The 22,885-nt window shown below is 41.1% G+C and overlaps 1 protein-coding gene across 1 annotated transcript in view; it reads left to right on the top strand.

Moving 5' to 3' along the window:
* Positions 1–22,885, top strand: part of PDE6B (phosphodiesterase 6B) — a 58,938-nt gene that overhangs the window by 23,824 nt on the left and 12,229 nt on the right. Inside the window, exons 15-20 of the mRNA XM_089488696.1 lie at positions 10,813–10,900; positions 12,674–12,774; positions 14,118–14,225; positions 16,980–17,043; positions 19,599–19,673; positions 21,587–21,670. Coding sequence (XP_089344822.1) covers positions 10,813–10,900; positions 12,674–12,774; positions 14,118–14,225; positions 16,980–17,043; positions 19,599–19,673; positions 21,587–21,670 — 520 coding nt within the window. The remainder of the gene's footprint in view (positions 1–10,812; positions 10,901–12,673; positions 12,775–14,117; positions 14,226–16,979; positions 17,044–19,598; positions 19,674–21,586; positions 21,671–22,885) is intronic.

Here is a 22,885-nt window from a genome sequence, read left to right as displayed (position 1 = left end):
TTCAGATATAAGTATGGTTCCAAAACCTAACCTCTGTGCACCCAGTGGGCATATACACCTGCATTCTGTGTGTGGTCTGAATCACCCTCAGACCTCTTCAGTCTGAGCCACTCCACCTTTCCTCAATTTCTCTTCAGACAGGTAATTGTAATCCCACTGCAGCCCCTAAAATGCCACTGTCCCATTTCCTTATTTCCATTTTGGTTACCTCTGGATACTGTGTCTGTCTGAAGTGTGTGTGTGTGTGTGTGTGTGATCACACTCTGTGTTTTTTTAAACAAAAATCTTCTGGATTCACCTGAGACCTGGAGTTCTCCTCAGTGAGTACTGTACAAACTGGTGCACATAGTCCAAAAGGTACCCAAGCGTCTTGCAAAAGCTAAGTAACCCCACAGTTGAAGTAATGCAGAGAGTTGGTGACAGCTGCCCCCTCCACACACCTCTGTTCTTTGGGTAACATCCTTTTGGAGTTGTTCAAGTTCTCAGGAGCCAGGAGGAGAGTAAACAGCTAGATGAAGTTGACTGCTTCACAGAATATACAGAGGCAAATCCAGACACAAACAGAAATGTTTTCTTCCTTCTTAGAGGCTGGGCTCTTTTCATTCCAGGACACAGTGCTGGAACACCTCCCCCTTTAAAAATGATCTCTAGACCTCTGGTTGCATTAATCCAAATAGGAAAGGAATACAGAGTCTTTATGCTAGAACAGAAGTGTATTTGTAACCCTGTCTCTCTTTTTAAAAGCATTATATTCGGTTTTCCAGAGCCAATAGTGAGCAAAAACACACAATATATCTGTGTTTGGCAAGTTGTCTACAGGATGGTGAAATCTGAATGTCTCTGGGCCAAATGGCCTATCCAGTTTTCGTTAGCCTATCTCCCTTCCCTGCTGCCCAACAGGAGTTCAAGTGGATTGAAGATGCAGTTCTACGAAGTCCCAGACAGTAATAAATAAGGTTCTCTGTTGCAAAAGATCTTGGGTTTTTGCAGTAGTTTGAATGGATCCCTTCCTTGCTGACAAAAGGAATATATTTCTTGCCATTTCCTTACTAAAGCAAGCTGTTGTTAATATTAGTAGCAGCTGACATCCTGGAAAATAATCTGTTACAACAGGTGATAAGAGCTGCTGTTGCCACTTTGGTAAAGGAGACTTCCATTATGCCTGCTGGAAATGGCAAGAAGTATATTCAGGAAAAGGTTTTATTTAGAATGATTTCTTTCTTTGGATGGTGGTCCTCTTTGTCTTTTGAATGCCACCTTCCAGGCACTGGAATGGATAGCAAAGCTTAGAAAACTGAATGGCATGGCAAAGTTTGGGATCCCTCGAAAATTGTTTAAATGCCCATCTGTGAAAAAAGGTGACATCTGATCAGTCTGTGAGGTATGTGGAGGTATGTTTTTTTATACGTACCAGGCACCATTCCAATACAGAAGAAAGACATGTCAGTTTCATGTGAATATATTTTGGAGGAAGAGTGGCATCGTGATTTGAGCTTTGAACCTGGACTCTGGTAGAGCAGGATTTGGGTCCCCGCTGAGCAATGACTGTGGGCACTCACACTCTCTCATCCTCAGAGGAAGGGAATGGAAAACCTCCTCGGAATACATCTTATAAAAAGAAAACCCTAGGATAGGTTCACCGTAAGTGGAAGTTGCCTTGAAAGCATATCATAAATGTTGTGGAGGGATTCACTGTAAATTACTTTTCATAAGGCACAATCCTTTTCTGGTCTGTAACTTGCCATTTCCAACAGAGCAAGCAGGATCTGCTCTGCTGCACTGTTGCTTCTCCAGTAGCCTGAGATTTGGACTCTTCCTCAGGTCTTGAGACAGAATTGTAGTTCAGTTTTCACGTTGTATGTTTCCAACTAGAGGGAGACTAAGGTCCCAAACACACTGCAGAAACCATATGGCTCAGTTCTAGGGAATCCTGGGAGTTTATTGCGGCACCAGAGCTCTCAGACAGAGAAGGCTAAATGCGTCACAAAACTATAGTTCCCAGAATCTGCAACAGTGAGCCAGAGCAGTTAAAGCAGTCTCAAACTGGATTATTTCTTCTGTGAGTTTTGGACCTAAGATGTATACTGAGTAGCCTAAATAACCGCAAAGGAACCAGATCCTGCCTGACCATGCGAGCTCAGCAGGGCATCCCTGGTTAGTACTTGGATAGGAAACCACCAACAAATACCAAATACTATAGGTTATATTCCAAAGGAAGGAACTGGTCCAACCAGCTCTGAAAATTCCTTGACAAAAATCCTCCATGAAATTCATGGGGTTGCAATAAGGATCAGGCAACTGCAAGGCACATGCACACTCATGCACAGTGTGAATGTGAACTGGTTTACATAAGATGCCTACTGAATACATTGGCCTGTTACAGACTGCCAAAATAAAGCTGCTTGGGGTCTCTTTGGAGGTATGCTGTTTAAATGATGCATGCATCCTAAGAATCCAGAAGCTGCACCAAAGCTGCACTCCCGTGCTTAGGAATGGAGTGTGGCTTTGGTGCGACCTCCAGACTCTTACGACCCATGCATCATTTAAATAGCATACCTCCAAAGAAACCCCAAGCAGCTTTATTTTGGCAGTCTGTAACAGGCCATTGTTTGCTAATTGTGCTAACCAAGCTCTTAAACTGTTGTACTGTTTTCTAGTTGCTTTATTCCTAGCTCAGAAAGTGAGAGGGAATCGAGGATGAATCCTTTGAGCTGCCAGTTTATGACAGGATTTGCTTATACTTTCTTCTCCAGCAACAGATATCCTTAACAGGGAGAGATGTAACAAGTGGCTATTTCCTACTGTCTCTGCTCCAGCACTATATAGTGCTACATCAGCACAATTAATGTACACATTGATGTGTGTGTGTATACTCATTTTTCATACAGCTGTGAAATCCAATACTAAATGCTAAAGAAATACTAAATGCCAGATAAATCCAGCTCCTCACAGCAATTTGTGGAGTTTAGACTTGGTTAGAAGAAAATGAAATGGAAAGTTCTCCTGCTCAGACGTGAACAGCACTATAACCAAACTTCTCATCTACTGGGACTTGGATTTGAATAAAGGGATGCAATTGGAAAGTTTGGGAATGACCACTAAGCAAGATATTATACCAAGACTTAATCTGGCTCCCAATAATATGGCTTCTGGAATAAAAATAGTGTGGCTGACAGCCCAATAATGTAGCTGACAGTAATAATCAACAACCAACAATTACAAGCTGATCATAAAAGTACAAACTGCTTTTTGTAGTTTGCAGTGGGGGAAGAGGAAGATATCTGTCTCTGTCTGTCCTCAGCCCCACCTAGCTTCTTCAACCACAAGCAATGTTCAAAGAATCCAAGCAAAAAAGGCCAAGGAGACAATAATTAATTTTCAATCAGATTTATTTTTCTTGAAATGATTTTCTTTACTGAACTGAATATGCCAGCTAACCTGACAAAGTGACTCCTGCCCAGTGCCCAGGGGAAGGCGAAAAACCTCCAGGATCTCAGGCCAATCTGCCCTGGAGGAAAATTCCTTCCCGACCCCAAAAGTGGCAGTCAGCACTAGCCTGGGCAAGCCATGAGCAAGAGCCATACACAAGGGACCCCTGATACTCCTTCTCCCCATTTTTATATATTATTTACTGAACTGAATATGCCAACTAACCTCCCAAAGTGACTCCTGCTCAGTGCCCAGGGGAAGGCGAAAAACCTCCAGGTTCTCAGGCCAATCCACCCTGGAGGAAAATTCCTTCCCGACTCCAAAAGTGGCAGTCAGCACTAGCCTGGGCATACCATGAGCAAGAGCCATACACAAGGGACCCCTGATACTCCTTCTCCCCATTTATATACTATTTGTATTGCCTTCTTTAAATGATATTATTTACTGAACTGAATATGCCAACTAACCTCCCAAAGTGACTCCTGCTCAGTGCCCAGGGGAAGGCGAAAAACCTCCAGGATCTCAGGCCAATCCGCCCTGGAGGAAAATTCCTTCCCGACCCCAAAAGTGGCAGTCAGCACTAGCCTGGGCATACCATGAGCAAGAGCCATACACAAAGTGCCCCCTGATACTGCTTCTGCCTATCAGTGCTTCTTCCCCTTACCCCTATTGCTGTGCTATAACCCAAAGGCCACCCTTGCAATCTCTGTTACTCTTCTCCATGGAAAAACAACCTCAATGGGGCATGGCATGACGGTTACAATACCTTTTTCATGCCACCATGGACTGATCTGATAAACAAGCCTGAGCATTGACTCCAAAGGGTCTAGCTGATTTCTTCTTCAGTATTGCCCCTCAACAGGAATCCTTCCTACTATTGGCCATTCTAATTTTTCTTGAATAGCCATGACTGAATCTGTTTTTCTTTTTTCATTGCTCTTTCAAACAAAGATCCTACATTGAGTGGCAGAGCTTAAAGTGCCTATTGTGCACTCCATCCCATTGCAGAAGGCAGTTTCCCATCACTGGAGCAATGCCCATAACTATTTAGTGGCTAGAGCTGGATGAGCAGCGTCCAGTTTCAATTCTGTAACCTTCATATATTCATGGCTCTGGGAAGCTATCTTGTCTATTTTCCCAATATCTTGGAATTCTGGGAATTTCCTGATTATACTTCTAAATAAATGTCATAGTTCCTTCTTTCGAAAAGTGGATCTCTTCCTTACACTATGAGTTCAGGGGGTTTCTACTGGAACCATTGTTGCCTTCCTTACTATAGATAGCATGTTCTAATTATTAGCATTTCCAAAAGTAGTAATTTTAGCATTAAGTACTTATAGAGGTTATACATGCCTGATTCTTTCTTGTTCTCAAGCCTGTCCACAAATCCAGATTAGCAGATGAAAGGAGTACCTTCTCTGCAAAAAAGAAACTGTTTAAACTGACTGCAAGGATTGGTTTGTAAAGATCAAGCAGACAAGAAAATGTGACAAAAGTAGTTGGGGAGTTGGTAGAAAGTGATCTAAAGAACCTACCTCTACGCTGGGCATGTTCTACATGTTGCTGTACCTGAATTATGGGATTCTCAAATTCATGTTTCCCATTGCACAGAAGACATCCTGTTATGAGCTCGTTACATTTTGATCCAGTAGAAAAAATACCATTTCTTTCTGCTTTTCAACACTCCCTCTTTAAAGATGCAAAAGGTTAGTATTTGTCAGCTCAGTCCCTGCAAAAAAAAAAAAAATCACTATATCATCAGCCAGAGAGAGATTCATGATCATTGTTTCAACATGTCATCTATGAAGGTTTGGGAGACTAAGGATCATTCACTGCAACAAAAGGTGCCTCTTTAGGCCCTACCTGCATTTCGGTGATATTCATTAAAGCAGAGCAATAAACTGTGTTCCTTACTTCATAGTAGACTCCTTTTTGGTTCCTTGTTTGTTTGTTTATTCACAGTGTTGAAATCCATGCATTTTCTTTGAGCTTTTCAATTCACTGTTACTTTCAGGAACTGCTAGGATACAGTTCTTTTAAACTTGGAAAACCACTGTCAAGTCTGCAAAGAAACTATAAGCCACTCAAGTGGGTGTTTCAATAAACCTAGTTTAGTCCCACCAGCAAGAAAAAGGACCCAAGACTTACCTCCATGTTGGTAATACTCACGTCTATCTTCGTGAAAGATGTTACGTTCCTTATCTCACTTCAGCACTTTCACTCTGAATTTGTTGCTGTTCTAAGCTTGTGAGAAACAGTCAAACGAAGGCCTATCCTTCATTTTCCAATTCCAGTGAGTTTTTCCAGGCTGAAGGTATTCACTTGACTCGAGAAACACCATCGGTTCAAAGAGGCCAAGAGGAACAGGGAAATAGTCAAGCATCTGTTTCCTTTCCTACAAAGGGCCAACTCTGAAGTACTTACCTCTATGCTGGTGATAAGGACTTACCTCTGTTCTGATGTTAAGGGATTGTGGCTATTCTTTCATGACCATTTAGAAGCATGCTATGTTTGCTTACCCACATCAGGTTTGGTCTTGTCTTGTTGTTTTATTTATATGAGTTGGTGAATTTCTTGCTCCGAAGCTTTCTATGCTGAAGATTTTTGATCCACAAGGCTTTCTATAAAAGTACAAAAGTGAAGGTCATGTACAACTAATTTTATATTTCCAAATTTCAGTTTAGGAAAAGTGAAACGAAATGAACAAATCCATTCATAAACTTCACTGTTCTTGGTTAGAGATTGGAATAAATGGGGAGACAAACAGAAAAAGAGATAAACTATTTGCTTTTTTGGCAATAAACACATCTACCTAAAAGTTGGTGATGTTCTGCTTCTGCTTTGTTTAGAGAAGAAGTCCTTGAAGAAGAAATGTTTCTTACCTCACATTAGATTTCTTCTTGTGTCTTTATTCTATGTAATTATCATTGTCCAATTCTATCATGAAAGAATGGCCCAACTGCAGATCTTTTTGCATTGTAGCATTACTTCCAAATGTGCAAAGAAATTACTGTAGAGGGAAATAAATGCTTAACCATCGCAGTGACATCTCCAGCGACTGGTCTTGAGTCGACCAGCCTTCCAGCCAGCCATGGAAAATGATCTAAGAGCTCTCTCTGCAACAGAGGATACCATTTTAGGCCCTACCTTCACATGGCTGGTGTTTATGGGTAAGATGTTCATATTTCCCTATTCTTGAAGGAGTTCAGCCAGTGACATCCCTTTCGTCACCTGAGACCTTTCTATTATTCCTTTGTAGTTTTCTTAATCCTATTAAAATCCATATATTTCTCTTTTTCTTCTCAGCTCCTTTTAAAGAACTGATGGGTTACAAGTTAATTCTTTTTTTAACTTGGAAAATCTCTTTTAAACCTGAAAACAGATGGATAGATGATCAACCAAACATCGAAACATCATAGCTCATTGGTGTGGCCAGTCAACAGAAAAAGATCAATATCCAATGTATCTGATTTCTTCTAAATACAGGGCTTACCGCTTCTTTCTTAATCTTATCATTAATTCTGTCTCAATCTGATCAGAAACTAAAACATCTATACTTTCTCTAGTAGATCCCTGAATTTAAGGTCACCCTTTTGCTGTAGTTTGCTTCTTTTCTTCTGTTCCTGGAGGCTGAAGATATTATCCCAAATACAGGAATAAATAACATTTCCCAGCAGTCTCCGCTACATATTGAGACCCTGACAGAGCAGTTATGGGATAAAATTGAGCAATTGGAAACAGTTTGCAAACTCCTTCTGCTCCTGGATTTCTCTATTCCAGTTTAAACATTGGATACTCAAATTAATGAAATATGCTACTCACTGCTGAATATACAAGTCTTCCTTTTCTTCATTTCACAAAATGGATGGGTTTCCAAGTCTTTTTGAATTTGAAAATTGCTTTTCAAATCTACAACATTCTCATTTACAAAGCATTGAAATAAACCTATACCCCTCCCAGCTATTTTCCAGTGGTTAGTCTGAAGACTCTGTTAACCAAGAAAAATAACAACGAATGATATTGTTTTTCTGGCTAGGAAATTTGGCAAAGTAGAAGTCAGACTATGGCAGTTGGAGAGATTGAAAAACCCTCCTCACCTGTTGGACTCCTTAGTTCCAATCTCCTTCAGAATGGAAAACTGTTCTAGAATTGGAGATGCTACTCATCTCTCAACTGCCAGCCTTACCATAGCTCTTATATATGGATATCTATCTATCTATCTATCTATCTATCTATCTATCTATATCTCCTTCACACAACTGGGTCTCAGTTCTGTAACTGGTGCCAGTAGTAGCACCATTGAGCTTTAACCATGCTAACCTTTTAGATTTCCTAATTTGAAATAAATAAATAAATGACAAATATAGAGCTTACCTGGATAGTGGATGTTTGGAGGTCTTCCATGAAATCTTCCTTCCTCCTCTACCTCACTGTCTCTGGTTCCTGGGTTTAACCCATCACTATGAGCATTTTGAGCGCATCATAATAGAAGCATCATATATTTCATCAGAATCACCACATCTATGCAAGGGGTGGGTGACTAAGTGCCATCTTCAACCTAATCTCTGGATGGTGTGTTTTTCTGAAACCTATAAAGGTCTTTATACATGACAAATATTTTCATATCTTTATATCAACCCAGTTTGGAGAACAGCTATTTGACAAGACTTCTAGGAATTCTCTGTTAGGTTTCTAAACCACCTCTCAAAGATTTGCCATTCCTAGGACTTGAAGCCTGTAGTACTTATGCACCACTTTCTACAGTATTAGATAGCCCGAAAAACCCACAAAAAACTGTCTACAGCCTGATGAAATCTGAGTGTTTAAGGAACAAATTGCCTATCCAGCTTCCTTTAGCCCCTCTCCCTTCCCTCCTGGCTGGAGGGCTCCATCTGGATTGAAAATGCAATACTAAGAAGTCCCAGTCAATAATAAATGAGGTTTTCTGTTGCAAAAAGATCTTGGGTTTTTGCATTAGTTTGAATGGATCCCTTCCTTGCTTACAAAAGGAATATATTTCTTGCCGTTTTCTTATTAAGGCAAGCTGTTATTAATAATAGTAGCAGCTGAAATCCTGGAAAATAATCTGTTAGAACATGTGATAAGAGCTTCTGTTGCCACTCTGGTAAAGGAGACTTCCATTAGGCATGCTGAAAATGGCAAGAAATACACTCCGGAATATGTTTTTATTCAGAATTCTTTCTTTCTTTGGATGGTGGTCCTTTTTGTCTTTTGAATGCCATTCTGCACTCCTATATTGGGTGTTAGCAGTGAACCAAGGGCCCATTCCCACTTGGGGAAAAATCCTCATTGGATCCTGGCAGCGCTCCACTAATGAAAGCAGTTCCAAAAGGCCCCTCATTCAGATTATGAAAAGGGACTTTGTTTGGAACTGCTCTTTTAGCTGGAAACACTTTTTGTTCCCACTGGAGGAACCAGGGAAGGTGACAGCTCTTCACAGACACCCCAACCCCTTCTACTTGCTTTTGCCATCAATTACATTCCCCCCCCCAAAAAAAAAAATCTCAGACCCTCCTCCTCCCCCAAGGGTCCCCCTCCCCACTGCTTCCCTTGGATTGAGTGATCCAATGGTGGCACTGGCCCCAGAGGGACCCCCAAGGGTCTTCCTTCCCTGCTGCCCTCTCCTCCTCCTTCCCTTCTTCTATAATGTGGTGTATTGTCTATTTGCTGTTTTCTTTTTAACAGTTCTTTTTTTAACTGATTTTAATTTTATTGATAGTTTAATTATGTTTTTAACTTTTGCATGAGATGAATTTAGCTATGTCTCTTTTAAATGTTCTAAGCCACTCTGAGTCCCAAATTTAGGAAAAGGTGGTATGTAAATAAACATAGGGAGCCAGTGGGGCGTAGTGGTTTGAGTATTGGACTATGACTCTGGAGATCAGGGTTCAATTCACAGCTCGGCCATGGAACCCACTGGGTGACTTTGAGCAAGTGACATGTTCTCAGCCTTAGGGGAAGGCAATGGAAAACCTTTCTGATCAAATCTTGTAAGCCACCGTTGCTGCAGTGATGAAACACAGTATAATGTATTTAAGACTTCATTCATTGTTCAAGGACATAAGCATTCTGTACATAGCCATTTCTCTAAGGCGGGTTACAGACGGGCAGGGGAAGACGTCTTGGAGGTGTATTCTGCTGAATACGGAGCCTCCAGACCGCCCGCCCCGGGGGCGTGGCTCAGGTGATGGGGCTTCCACATGGGGGGCAGTGAAGACGCCTCACCTGGGGCCGTTTCTGACCCGCAGTTTCCATACCGCCGCCTCGGAGGACGCTGCAAAGAGAGAGGCAGCTTCTGCACGGGTGGCCAAAAACGGGGCTTTTTTTTTTCTTTTGCTGGCTGGCGGATGCGCAGCTGCACAGCTGTGGCGCTGAGCACCGGCGGCAGAAAGCCTATGTGCACATTTAAAGCGCCCAGGCCCCTTTAAACTTTTTCCCTCGCCCTGCCCAAGAACAATGGTGGTCTCCTGCCAGCTGGTGATCAGCTGGTGTTGGCATCCTTGTCCGCTTGCACGTTGGTAGTGTCACCAGCATCACGGATGCCTCCTCTCCTTTGGTCCCCACGCTCTTGCTGAATCTGCAATGCACAGCCACAGCTGTCGCCGCTGCCACCGCTGTCCCCCTGCCATCCCCCATCACCTCCCTTGTACATATGTAAATATTTTAAGTTTTAGCGTTTTTTATTGTTAGGTGAAAATGGCACAGGAATGTGTGTAGGGGTTCACTTTAAATTCCAAACTTTCCCCAATTCTAGCAGCGCATGCGTACATGTTGCTCTAGAGTTAGGGTTAGGGTTAGGGTTACGAGCATTAAAATAGAGTGCAGCTGTGCTGCAGCTTCCACATCTGCATGGCATCTGACGCTCTAATTAGAGCCTCGGTGCAAACTCCGCATGTTCCAGGACCCCGACTCATTATGCGACGCAGCAGACATGGAGCTTTTAAATGGGCAACTTAAATTAGCGGCGTAACAATTCTGGCGTACCGGTGCAGCAGCTTATAGACGGAGCTGTGCAGTTGCGCAGTATATAGAAAAGAAGCGGGGAAAAGCAGCACCTTTTTAATGCCGCTTCTTCCCGCTTGGGGCGTGCGGGCGGCGTGTTCATGACGGCATTCAGGTAAGGGCCGTCTGAAGGCTACACCTTCATGATGTCATGAACACACCCCTTTTTGCCAATCTGTAACCCGCCAATGTAAGTTTTAAATAAAGCTAACATTTTAAAGATTTCTATTTCTTAAGGGAATGTCTGTTTTTTTTTGTTCTTCTAATCCTAAAATAATGTTTTACATACTTAGCATTTTTCAAATCTTGGCATGGTTCTAATTATTTCTTATTTTCCTCTCCTAAAATGTTTGCTAATAGATCTCAACATCCCTTAGCAAAACTTCATGGCTCATCCATTTTAGAGAGACACCACTTGGAATTTGGCAAATTTCTGCTCTCAGAAGAGGTTTGCAAATTGATCTACACTTTTACAATCAAGGATCGTGTTTAGATGATATCAAAATTATTTTCTGGAATTTTGAAATATAAAGCTTTTTAGTTTTATCAGACTAACTACTGATTTGCAACCTTTTACTATTGTAAAAGTAATGTGAAACATCAATACATCTTGGAAACCATTTCCAAATAACTCTTCTCCCAAATGGTAGAGAAAGGTGCACATTAGAGACAATATGTCTCCATTGTCTACTTTCTGATTTCTTTTACCACTATTACTATTATTATGTGGACAGCAAACATTAGTTGTTTAACAGTAAATGGAGTTCTCTGATAGTAGGCGGCATGACATGGTAATATGCAACTTTCAGCATACTGTTGGACATTTCACACATGAAAACTAAGACACATGTGGCCCACCAACAACAAAGTGTGATCAAGATAACAAAGATTATGTAGAAGAACAGACTAGTTAGGAGAGTCTGTGGCAGTTTGCTTTTCCAAAGTCTGCTGGAAGGGCAAGAGTCTACTCCGTCCTGTCCTCCCATCCCAAAGACACAGGCATTTTACTAATACATTTTAAGTAAGCTAAGGAAAAAAGAAAGAAATGGAAATTATGAAAGAGAATCTGGGATATTTTAAAAGCAGCTGAAAATGTGGGATGACTGAGGATTAATTGGGATCAATGGAGGATATGATATCATGCTGCTATGGACCACTTCATGCTTTACATTCAGGCAAATGTGTGCAACCTTCATCTCAGCTGGGATCGCCATGCACTGGTGCAGGAGATTTAAATGGACCTGCGTCTGAGTTTTCTTTATATTTCAGAAATCTCTCACGTGAGAGAATCTCTGTTGGGTGGATGTAAATTTCAAATAGAAACAAGCTCAGAAGAAGATGAAACCTCCCTCACTACCACTTTCACAGACTTGTGTGATGTAGATTACTGTTCCTAAAAGCATGTAGGTGCCCACCTTGGGAAACAGGATGCTAGACTAGATATGCCTTTGGTCTCATCCAGCAGGGCCCTTTTTATACTCTTGGCATTCAAAATGTTGGTGCTTCTTTGAATGGGTTTTTGGTTTCAGTAAAAAAAGTTTCATCTTTGGTCAAAAGCTTTCTCTGCCACTGAAAGAGCAAAAATGTTAAAACTTATTGAATAGGCCTCCTATCACTCTAGTGTGGTATTATCTGAGGCAAAATTTATCCATTTGTCTAGTATCTGTAATAGAGAAGGGATTACAGCTTTATTACATTGTATCCCAATTCGATTTAAGTCTATGTTTTAGGACTGAATAACTTAATGTTGTGAATTCAGAAGTTTATATAACCAAATACTGAAGTGCAGTTTTTAAAGCATTAAGGTTAAATAAAAAGAGATATTTACTCCAAGCTGTGTACATATCAAGGAGCATTAATAAATTGCATCTCCAACCTGTTCCTACTTTTTAAAAATGTAATGCAAAGGATTGAGGGAGCAAAATGGAGATATGCTGGGGTCTATTTACACTGTAAAAACAATGCAGTTCAACACCACTTTAACAGCCATGGCTCTATCCTACAGAAACCTGGGATCTGTAGTTTGTGAGGCACCAGCACACTTTGGCAGAGAAGGCTAAAGAATTTGTAAAACTAGAAATCCCAGGATTCCATAGAAAGGAGCTACAGCTCTTAAAATGGTGTCAACCTGTATTATTTTTACAGTGTAGATGCACCCCTGGATGATGCATGAAAGACAGATACCAGATTCTACTCTCATATCTGCCTTTTCTCCTTTTAGTCCTTGAACATTTATCAGAATCTCAACAGGAGGCAGTTTGAGCATGTGACTCATTTGATGGATATTGCCATCATAGCTACCGACTTAGCACTCTACTTCAAGTAAGTTATTCATGGATTTGTCATAGAATTTCAAAATTCTGCTTTCTTGCCTTAAACCATTTTTAGGTGCCAGTTGGATACAGTTGAAACACCTGTGCAGTGAAGTTGGTTTCTGGTTCCTAGGTAGTTCTTTTGCTGCTTTTTACAAATGTGTTTGAAAGAGAGGAGGCAGAAAGTGGAATACTTTGTCTCATCCTCGTCTAGAAATAGCAATAGCATTTACATTTCTATACCGCTTCATACTGAACTAAGTAGCCTAAGCAGTTTACATCCTGAAAGCTAATTGCCCCCAACAAGCTGGGTACTCATTTTAGTGACCCACGGAAGGATGCAAGGCTGAGTCAACCCTGGAGTCCTGGGATTGAACTCACAACCTTGTGGCTGCAATACTGTCTGCAGTATTGGCATTTAATCAACACTGTGCCACCAGGACTTCCTTCATGGGTCGGGGGCACAGTGGCATTAAACCATAGAATACCCTCCAACATTTCACAGACGGAAACCGAGATACATGTGGCCAAGCAACATCAGAGTGGGTCAAGATGTCAGAAGTTATTAATGAGGAAGAATAGACAGGCTTGGATAGGCTGCAGTGGTTTGTTTTTGCTTGAGCCTAATGGGAAGGACAAGCTTTTGCCCTTCTTTCCTCTCCTTTCCCCTGTGCTGAGTTAATGGAGTAAAAGCTACTTTTGCACTTTGAACTTAGTTTGCAGCAATTCAAGTAAATTGAGGATGAAGGTGGAAATTGAAAGGAAGAGACTGAAACTGGGACATTTTGAAAGCAGATGAACAAAATTGGATGACAAAGGATAAATTGGGACTGTCCCTGTCAAACTGGAACAGTTGGAGGTTATGGTGTTACGATATAAAAACCTTATTGCATTGAATTCAGTAGTTTGTGCAACCAGGTGCTCACCCACTATTTTCACAGAACAGCATTAAGGTTAATTAATTATATTTATTTCAAGTTGTACATAAACAGTGGACCCTTGTTATCCTCTGGGGTTTGGTTCCAAGATCCCCCATGGATAACAAAATCCGTGGATGCTCAAGTCCCATTAAATATAATGGCAGAGCAAAATGGCGTCCCTTATAAAAAATGGAAAATAAAGGTTTGATATTTGACATATATATATATATATATATATATATATTAACATTTTCAAATCATGGATGCTTGAATCCATGTATAAAAAATCCATGCCTAAGAAGGGCCGACTGTGTATGATATTTGAAGAACATATTGTCGTTCTGGGCTGCTGAGAAGGTGATACAGATTTCTATGTCAAGTCACATTATGGGGTTTAAATGTCTTTCCTCTGGTGTTATTCTTTTTTCTCCAGAAAAAGAACCATGTTTCAGAAAATTGTTGATGAATCCAAGACCTATGACAGTGAGAAACAGTGGGTTGACTATTTGTCTCTGGAGGCAACAAAGAAAGAGATTATCATGTAAGTTAAGCTTTGAAAAGACACGTTTAATGAATAAATGTGTGGTGTTTATTAAATAGGAAAAATTGTATGCGACTTTCATACTTCATACAAATACCGTTGGTCCTTGTATCCACAGGGATTTGGTTCCAGGGTCCCCCATGAATAACAAAATCTATGGATGCTCAAGTCCCATTATATACAATGGCACTGTAAAATGGTGCCTCTTATATAAACTTGCAGAATCCAGGTTTGCTTATTGGAATTTATATATGTTGGGGGATATTTTCAAGCCATGGATGCTTGAATCCATGTCTAAAAAAATCCGTGGGTATGGTGGGTCAACTGTATTTGTCCTGAGACCAAATGTTCAGTAACATTTGTGCGGAAACTAGGGCAGAAGATGTAGTCCTTGGTACTAACCACCACATACTTGCTACCATTGGCTCAATTGTTCAGTTGTGAATTAATGCAAAAGTAAATCCCATGAATGCAATAGCTCTACTCTAGTTAGACTAACAATATGATTTGGGTCTCTGATTTAAAAGCCTTTAATGGGTTCCTCTCAGGAGGGGTCACGCTCAGAGAAGATCGTGTTTCTTTAAAACATTTTTGTGGACTGAGTCCTTTGAGTTGCATCATCTAGGGACCAGCAATAGTTCGGGATGAACTTGAGGACCATGAAGAATTTGAAGATTACAAATATGGCTAGGATGGGAGTTGTGTGGCCCTCTAGATGTTGCTGCACTGCAACTCCCAGCATTCCTCACTATTGGATATGCTGGACAGAGTTTCTGGGAGTTGCAGCTCAACAACATCTGGAAGGCCGCACAGTTCCCTCTGTTGTGTAATGGGCAAGTACATGCGTAGCAACAGTGTGTTTAAAAAGTTCCAGTCAATAAGTCATTCTGGCTTTGTGTCTTTAAGAATGAAAGCCCAACTCACCTAGCGAGTGTTCTGTAGTGCATCTTATACATATTTTTCATCTTATACATCTAAGTTTAGCCATGAAAGGTATACTGTTACTAATTCTTTTCTAAGAAGTATAAATCCAGGATTAAAGAGATTTTAGCACAAGGTCAAAGGAGATGATCATATCGTCTGGCTACATTTCAAACTGACACATCCAGTTCTGACTAAGTGTTCATCTACACTGGACATAATATTGTTGCCCCAGATTCCCGCATTGCTTCCACACTCTGGAGCAACGCTGGGCGGCTATCTACACATGCATCCCTGCAGTGTTGTTTGGCACTGCTGCTTCTGGAATGAGTCACTCCCTTTGAGATCACAACAAGCTGCCTATCATTGATAGTGTGATTGGGTGCCTTGTGATCTCAGAGGGAGTAACTCACACAAGCAGCAGTGGTGCCAGGCAACACAGCAGGAATGCTTGCGTAGATAGCCTCCTGGCATTGCTATGGAATGCTCCAGGTTTTCCTGCACAATCTGGAGCAGAAGGTGAGTTATTTTAAACTGCTTTAAGGGAGGGATAGGAGGGATTCAGTGCAGAACTGGCCTCACATCATGAAGTCAGTCTGCAGTGGAATTGGAGATTCAGCCCTGCATTTTGAAAACAGGTTACTATGGGAGTGGAGGGAAACGGCTTCACTTGGCCCATGTAGACATGCCATAAATTAGAGTTGACTCTCCATATCTATAGATTTTTTTATCCATGGATTCAAGCATCCACAATTGAAAATATTCCAAAAATATGCATTTCAAAAGGCCCACTGTAATTTGAATTTAATTCAGATTGAAATACTGAATTCAAAATTCTGATTCAAAAATATTTTATATAAGGGACATCATTTTACTATGCCATTATATTTAATGGATGTGAGCGTTCACGGATTTTGGTATCCGTGGTGGGTCCTGGAATCAAACTCCAGTGGATATCAAGGGCCCACTGTAATGTGAATTTAATTCAGATTGAAATACTGAATTCAAAATTCTGATTCAAAAATCTGGCATACAACCTCAAAGTAATGTAGACTGAGATCTCCAAGCATCCCATAGGCCTGGTACATACCTGCAGGAAAAGCCGGACTGGACACGGCCTGTTTTCCCATGCAGGGACACTGCAACAGCCAAACTGTGCAGCATCCCTCCACCCCAAAAAGAACCCAGAAAAAACGGGTTCTTTTTGGGTCACCGTGCGCACGTCGCGAGTGCGCCATTGGTGCACTCGTGATGTGACACATAGCAATGTCTATAGGCTGCATGTCACTTACGTCAAGATGGTGCCCCCCGTGTGGACAGGAGGTCGCTATTAGGCCACTACCCACACTTCCTAGGGTTTTGGATCGTGTGGATGCTGCATGCTCTGAACCCTAGTATCGGCAGTGGCACTGCGCTTTTGCGCCGTCAGTCTCAGGCCATAGATAAGTGACTCACTTTTAACATCAGCCTTCCATTGTTTCTCTTCTATCATGAAATTCTTTCACAAAGCAAAATTTCCTGTTCCTCACTTTACATATTTCTATAAGTTTGGACCTTCTTAATGCCTTCTTATTGCTGCCTTTGAAAATTGCTGGGAAACTTTCATTGATGCAAAAACCACAGCAGCTGAATTGCCAGCTTGGGCAGGAAGAATGATACCTTACCCTGCCCATCTTAAAATAATTGTACTGTACAGAACAAACAAAATTTGCACTGTAACAGAAACCATATTGTTTTATTGTATATTACAATTTTATTTTAATAAAAAATAAAGTAAAAAAATCATATACTGATTTTCTGTTTATTTATTTTCTTCTGAATTCTTTTCTGTAGGGCCATGATGATGACTGCTTGTGACTTATCTGCCATCACAAAACCTTGGGAAGTACAGAGTAAGGTCAGGTGCCAGATATACTGTTTCCATTCTTTAGAATATAGCGACAAATTTCATTGAGGAGTTTATTGCTTGGTTTATTAATTTGGCTTACCTCTCCCAGTTTAAATTCCAATTCAGGTGGCATTCCGATGTTATCAGAAGGTTTTGCCACCAAATTTGCCACCTGAATACAGCTTAGGTGCATCCCTGCTTCCAGGAGCGCTCCGCACAGCTCTTTTTGTATCTGGGAGTTTTCCAGCTTAGGAAAATGGCCGCCAGAGTGCTCCTGGAAGCAGGGATACACCTGGGCTGTATTTGGGTGGCGAATTCAGTGGCAAACATCTTCTGATAGGATCAGGATCCAGCCCAAATTGAAATTTAAACCAGGAGAGGTAAGCCGAATTAATAAGCCAAGCGATAACTCTTTAGACCTACATTGTTTCAACCTTTAGTACTTAAGGGTTCTCTGACAGTTCCAACAATGTACAAGCCAGTACTTTCAGGGGGTAGGGAAGACCTGAAGACAGGAGCGCTCTTAATAAACGTATAATATAAACCTCAGCTGGAGAATTGGAAGCAATTACTGTATCGTGTTTTCTTAATTTGCCCATTAAGTTGCTTCCGCCACTTTACTTGTAAACATCTCTGAGATAGATCTTTCTCTGTTAAATCAATAACTTTTAAAAAAACAAGAAAGCCCGCAGCTTTGATTAGAATGTTATCCAATATGCCCATCATGGAAGAAAGTGTTCAGTATATAGAGTGTGGCTCTTCAGGCAGTAAATCATGCAAAATATGAGAAAATCCTTTCCATGAAGTTTTACCAAAGTTATTCTTAATCTCATTGTTATAAATTAGTGTATGCTTCATATTGGCAGGGGAAAGTGTAGCCCTCCAGTTGTTACTTACTGAACTGCAGCAACCAACATTCTTCACTACTGGCTAGGGTTGATGGGAACTACAACCCGATATCATAGAATCATAGAGTTGGAAGAGAACTCAAAGGCCATCCAGTCCAACTCCCTGCCACCCAGGAAGACACAATCAAAGCAGTCTTGGCAGATGGCCATCCAGCTTCTGTTTAAAAACTTCCAGAGATGGAGGGGACCATACTTCACACACACCCTTTGCTGGTTAAAAAAAAGGTGAAGTTAAAAAGTGAAAGCACTGGGAATAATATTCTGGCTGTCAAGCACCAGTATTGGTCTGCATACAGATTAAATAGTGGAGGACCTGGAATGGAGAATCAGGCCAGGGTTTCACCCCAGAGTTATCCAAGACTGACACCACACACTTCCCCAGGCCTGACAACCTTGTGCCTGAGACTGTTCTCGTTCAGGACCACCACAGTCCTCAAACACAGTACTCCAACATAGTGGTGTCATTCAGATTAATTAACAACCAGTTCTGTCCAGTGACATCCCTGAGGTTGATGTCACCCACTGCAGTGAGAGTAAACTGTTCTGCCCTCTCCCCCAGCTGGCCACCTATCCACCCAGGCCTCTGCAACCTACTGAAGGAAGCACCTTCTTTCCTGCCAGCCTTTCTTTTCTGGATAGGGCCTGCTTGTGAGGTGGCAATTGACCCCGTTTTCTCCTCTTCTTTACCCTTCCCTGGCAGCCTTATTTTGATGTGGGATAACCAGGAAAGCTTTTGGCTTGTTGGTGCTGAAGTTTCCGGAGGAGGTGGCTGGGAATGAATCAAACATGCACCAACTGGAGGGGGAAGGAAGAGCAAAACTTTTTTTGTTTTGTGTCCCCACAACAAACAATTTGATGAACAAATTTTAACAATCAGTTCGGTGAAACTGGTGCAAACTGGCTGAATGACACTACTGCTTTAAAACTAGTACAGGTTGTGTCTATCTTATCTGAAATTCTGAAATCGCAACTATTCCAAAATCCAAAATAGTTTTCATGGGTGGCTGAGACAGTGACACCTTTGCTTTCTGATGGTTCAGTATACACAAACTTTGTTTCATGAACAAAATTATTAAAAAATACTGTGTATAAAATTACCTTCAGGCAATGTGTATAAGGTGTATACGAAACATAAATGAATTTCATGTTTAGACTTGGTCCCATCTCCAAGATATCTCATTATGTATATGGAAATATTTGAAAATCTGAAAAAGTCCAAAATCCAAAACACTTCTGGTCCCAAGCATTTTGGATAAGGGAGACTCAACCTGTAGTATCCCAGAAGTAGTACTTGGAGAAATGAGGGAGTGCTAGGCTTTAGACTAAGCACTTGATCGTTGAAGTTTTAAAGACTTCTTGCTTGAAGGGAAGAGTGGAGCCTGGAGGTAATAACCCTGGATTAGCAGTATAAGAGGACCCCTTATTTCTTCTTTAGCTGTTGTTTCTCATTGAGAACTTTTTGGGGGGCTGCCCTATGGACTTGCTTGACCAGTTTGAGCCTGACATCAGTGAAGAAATAACTACTGAAACATGCTCTCCCACAATACTTTTAAAAATGGCCATTGATATTAATGAGGCAGTTTCTGATCTAACATGCAAACTACTAAAATGAAAATGGGGAAAAGCTTCAGTGTGTTTTTTCTCCCTTGGATGCAGGTGGCACTACTTGTAGCAGCTGAATTCTGGGAACAAGGAGACTTGGAGATGTCTGTACTTCAGCAACAGCCCATCGTAAGTGGAACCCAAAGAAGACGTTCATTCACTCTTTTTCCCAAGCCCTCACCTTCTCCCCAGCTCCCCAAACATCTTGAAATCTTAGAAACTGCAAGCCTAGTTTATGGCCCTGTTAGCACATGCTTGATATGGTATTTCATAATTAATATCTAGTGCCAGGCATGTTTTGAGAGGTCATAGTAGCATTGCATTTACATTTCAATGATCTGTGGAAACTAGGAAGTTACTAAAATAAATGCTAAACTGATTTGCTGATCACTCTGTCCCACCAGGCTCTTTGCATTTTCTCTTGTAGTTGAGACAAAGGGAGTCCCATATCAAAGCAGTTGTAGACCATACCCTTCACTTCACCTCATGCTGTGTTCCTATTCACCCTTCCTGTCCAACTATCTAGGAATTGTGAAGTCGAAGGCTTTCACAGCCGGCATCCATAGTTTTTTGTGGGTTTTTCGGGCTGTGAGGCTGTGTTCTAGAAGAGTTTATTCCTGATGTTTCACCAGCAGCTGTGGCTGGCATCTTCAGAAAAAGGATTGTCTCAGTCTAATTAATGTTTTATCATCTGGAGTTAAAGGATCAGCCATTCTGGATCCCTTTTGGCTATTCCACGGGAAACCATCAAAGACCTTGTTACACTGTCAACCATCCCTCAGGGGTATGAAATAGGATACAAATATCTGCCCCAGCCATAGCCACCATATGCACAGAGGGTCTCCACTCAGTCTCTCTATGTAGCTCTCAGATGCTGTCTAGGCCACTTTCTGTTTTTTGTGGACCTAACTTCAGGACTGGTAATTATCACCCTCTTTTGACCTCCCAGGTCCTCTCTATCAAACTGAAACTAGAGCGCTCTCTGCAGTTAGTATTGGCACACATAGGTGAAAAGATCCCCAAAGTTACCCTCCTCTTGCAAGCCTCCTTTTGAACTATAAATTCCCCCAAATTTTAAGGAGACACTCATACTGCTGATATGTCCCTCCCATCTTTTAGGGTAGCAACCAGCTGTCCCTTCCCAAACTGCCCAGTTTTTAAAAGGCCTATCACATGGAAGCTTACCATTGCTAAAATGTGGCTGAATTGTTCAAAAATCATGACGGTCTGATCATCAGTCGCACTTGTTTCCCATGATTAAATCATCATGGAGGCGTCCTGCTCCTAGCCCATTATTAAAATGTTTGCGCAGCAGCCATTTCTCCAATAACGGGAACTTCTGTGCAAACACTTTGACGACAGGTGCAACAGTGTGGGAAGCCTTGATAAAGCATACTCTTCACACTAGTGCAAGGGAAGGGAACTTCTGGCCTATGAGTGAGTATTTAGAATTTTCAATTTCCCTTCTCTGTGAAACAGTACCGGTTATTGTTTTTCCACACCGCACAATTGAGGAAAGTCATGGAGAGTTCAGGCGTGTCTAAACCACAGCAGTAAAGCAGTTTAACTGCCATGACTCAAGGCTATAAAATTCTTGGAATTGTAGTTTTGTGAGATATTTAGCTTTACCTGTCAGAGCTCTGGTGCACCATCAAAATACAAATCCCAGAATTCCATAGCATTGAGTCATGAAAATTAAAGTGGTGTCAAACTGTTTTATTTCTGCAGTGTGGCATCAGCCTTAGAGAAAAGGCAGTAGGACACATTGTGCTGCTGTCTGCAGATTCCCTTTATTGGAAAGCAAGTAAAACCATTTTGCAGACAGGAAACATATTTCATTCCCTGCATGGTATTGGTATCATTTGAGTAAAAACCCTAGATTACCTTGTTTTTTTTATTTAAAAGAATGTTTTGACCTTTTCCCAGTCTTCCTCACTGAATGTAATGAACAAAGTACAGTGACAGTAAAATGTGCTCTCATAACAAAGAGGTAGAACTTGGGGATAATATTAATTCAAAAATTTGCTGTTATTTTCCCCTAGCCAATGATGGACAGAAAGAAAGCTGCTGAACTTCCAAAACTTCAGGTTGGGTTCATTGACTTTGTGTGCACGTTTGTATATAAGGTAAGCAATGGGTATTTAATATTCATGAGACTCATGAATACTAACTAATATTGCAGATAGTTTTGATGAAGTAGGCATTTCTTCAGGAGTTTCCATCCATTGTATCATTTTTTTTTAACATGGAAAATCTAGATACGTAACTATGCTACTTGGTGGTTCAGTTCAGGTGTTCTCTGTATTGTGAGTATTTTTTGGATTAATATGTGGCCATTTTACATCTATCTATCTATCTATCTATCTATCTATCTATCTATGTTGCAATCCAGTTGCAGCAGTATGGGTAGGTAAAGCATCCTTGAGATTTCCAGGAACTTGACAATTAAAAGTGACCTTCTTGTAGTTTCTGTCCATTAATTGCTTAATTAATCACAGCTAGGTCCCACATCTGGAGATATGGTAGGGTACACACAAAATACACTTATTTGTTTAGTGATGCCAAACAAACATATTAATTGCTGTCTTGTCCACTTTTTGCTTTCTCTCTGCTTTTGACAATTTTCTCAGAAAGTTAGAAAGGAACCAGAGGAATCAGAGGAAGACTCCTTGAAGCTGTCTATGGCAGGAGTTGCAGCTCTTTTTGTCTCTCCAGCAACATGCAGTGCTTCATCTGCTGAGTTTATGTGCAATTAAATTCTAACTACATATTAAGAGAGAAAATGCACCACTTGAGTGCATGACTGGAAGATTGAGTTTGTATGGGGTGGGAGAGTGTGTCCTTGTTTTTCTTTCAAGTCTTGGGCTGAGATCCTGTTGAAATGCTGGTGGAAGAGAAAGCTCAACCAGTATAGCAATGGGGATTGCTGTGGCTTCCATTGCTCATGCAGCGACCCCATACAGAGGACCTGTTCTCAACTTGCACAATAGGGTCCTAGATAATTAGTGGCATAAGAGGTGAAAATTTCATTTGCTAAGTCTGTTGACTACATGGCCAGTCTAAATTGGATCTGAACCCCCAATGCCTAATACCAATTGCTGAAAAAAACAACCCTAGATTCCCCTCACCCATTCCATGGCAATTGGTTTAGTTAAAAGGAAATTGAAATTTCTCCTAATCGGTTGAAGTAAGACATAGAGAGCTGACCTTCTGCTCACATCTGATTAGAAAAAATATCACAATGATTTCAGTCAAGCGTCTTTGACTTTCATAAGACTTAATCTCAATGTGGACAGCATTACAGCCCTACCATTTCTATGACTCATATGTCCCATATACAT

Source organism: Sceloporus occidentalis, unplaced genomic scaffold (genome assembly GCF_023333645.1).
Source record: "Sceloporus occidentalis isolate IW3139 unplaced genomic scaffold, rSceOcc1.0.p SCAF_1, whole genome shotgun sequence".
Classification (NCBI taxonomy): Eukaryota; Metazoa; Chordata; class Lepidosauria; order Squamata; family Phrynosomatidae; genus Sceloporus; species Sceloporus occidentalis.
Note: the sequence above shows the minus strand (reverse complement) of the source record. Positions and strands in the feature narration are given on the sequence as shown.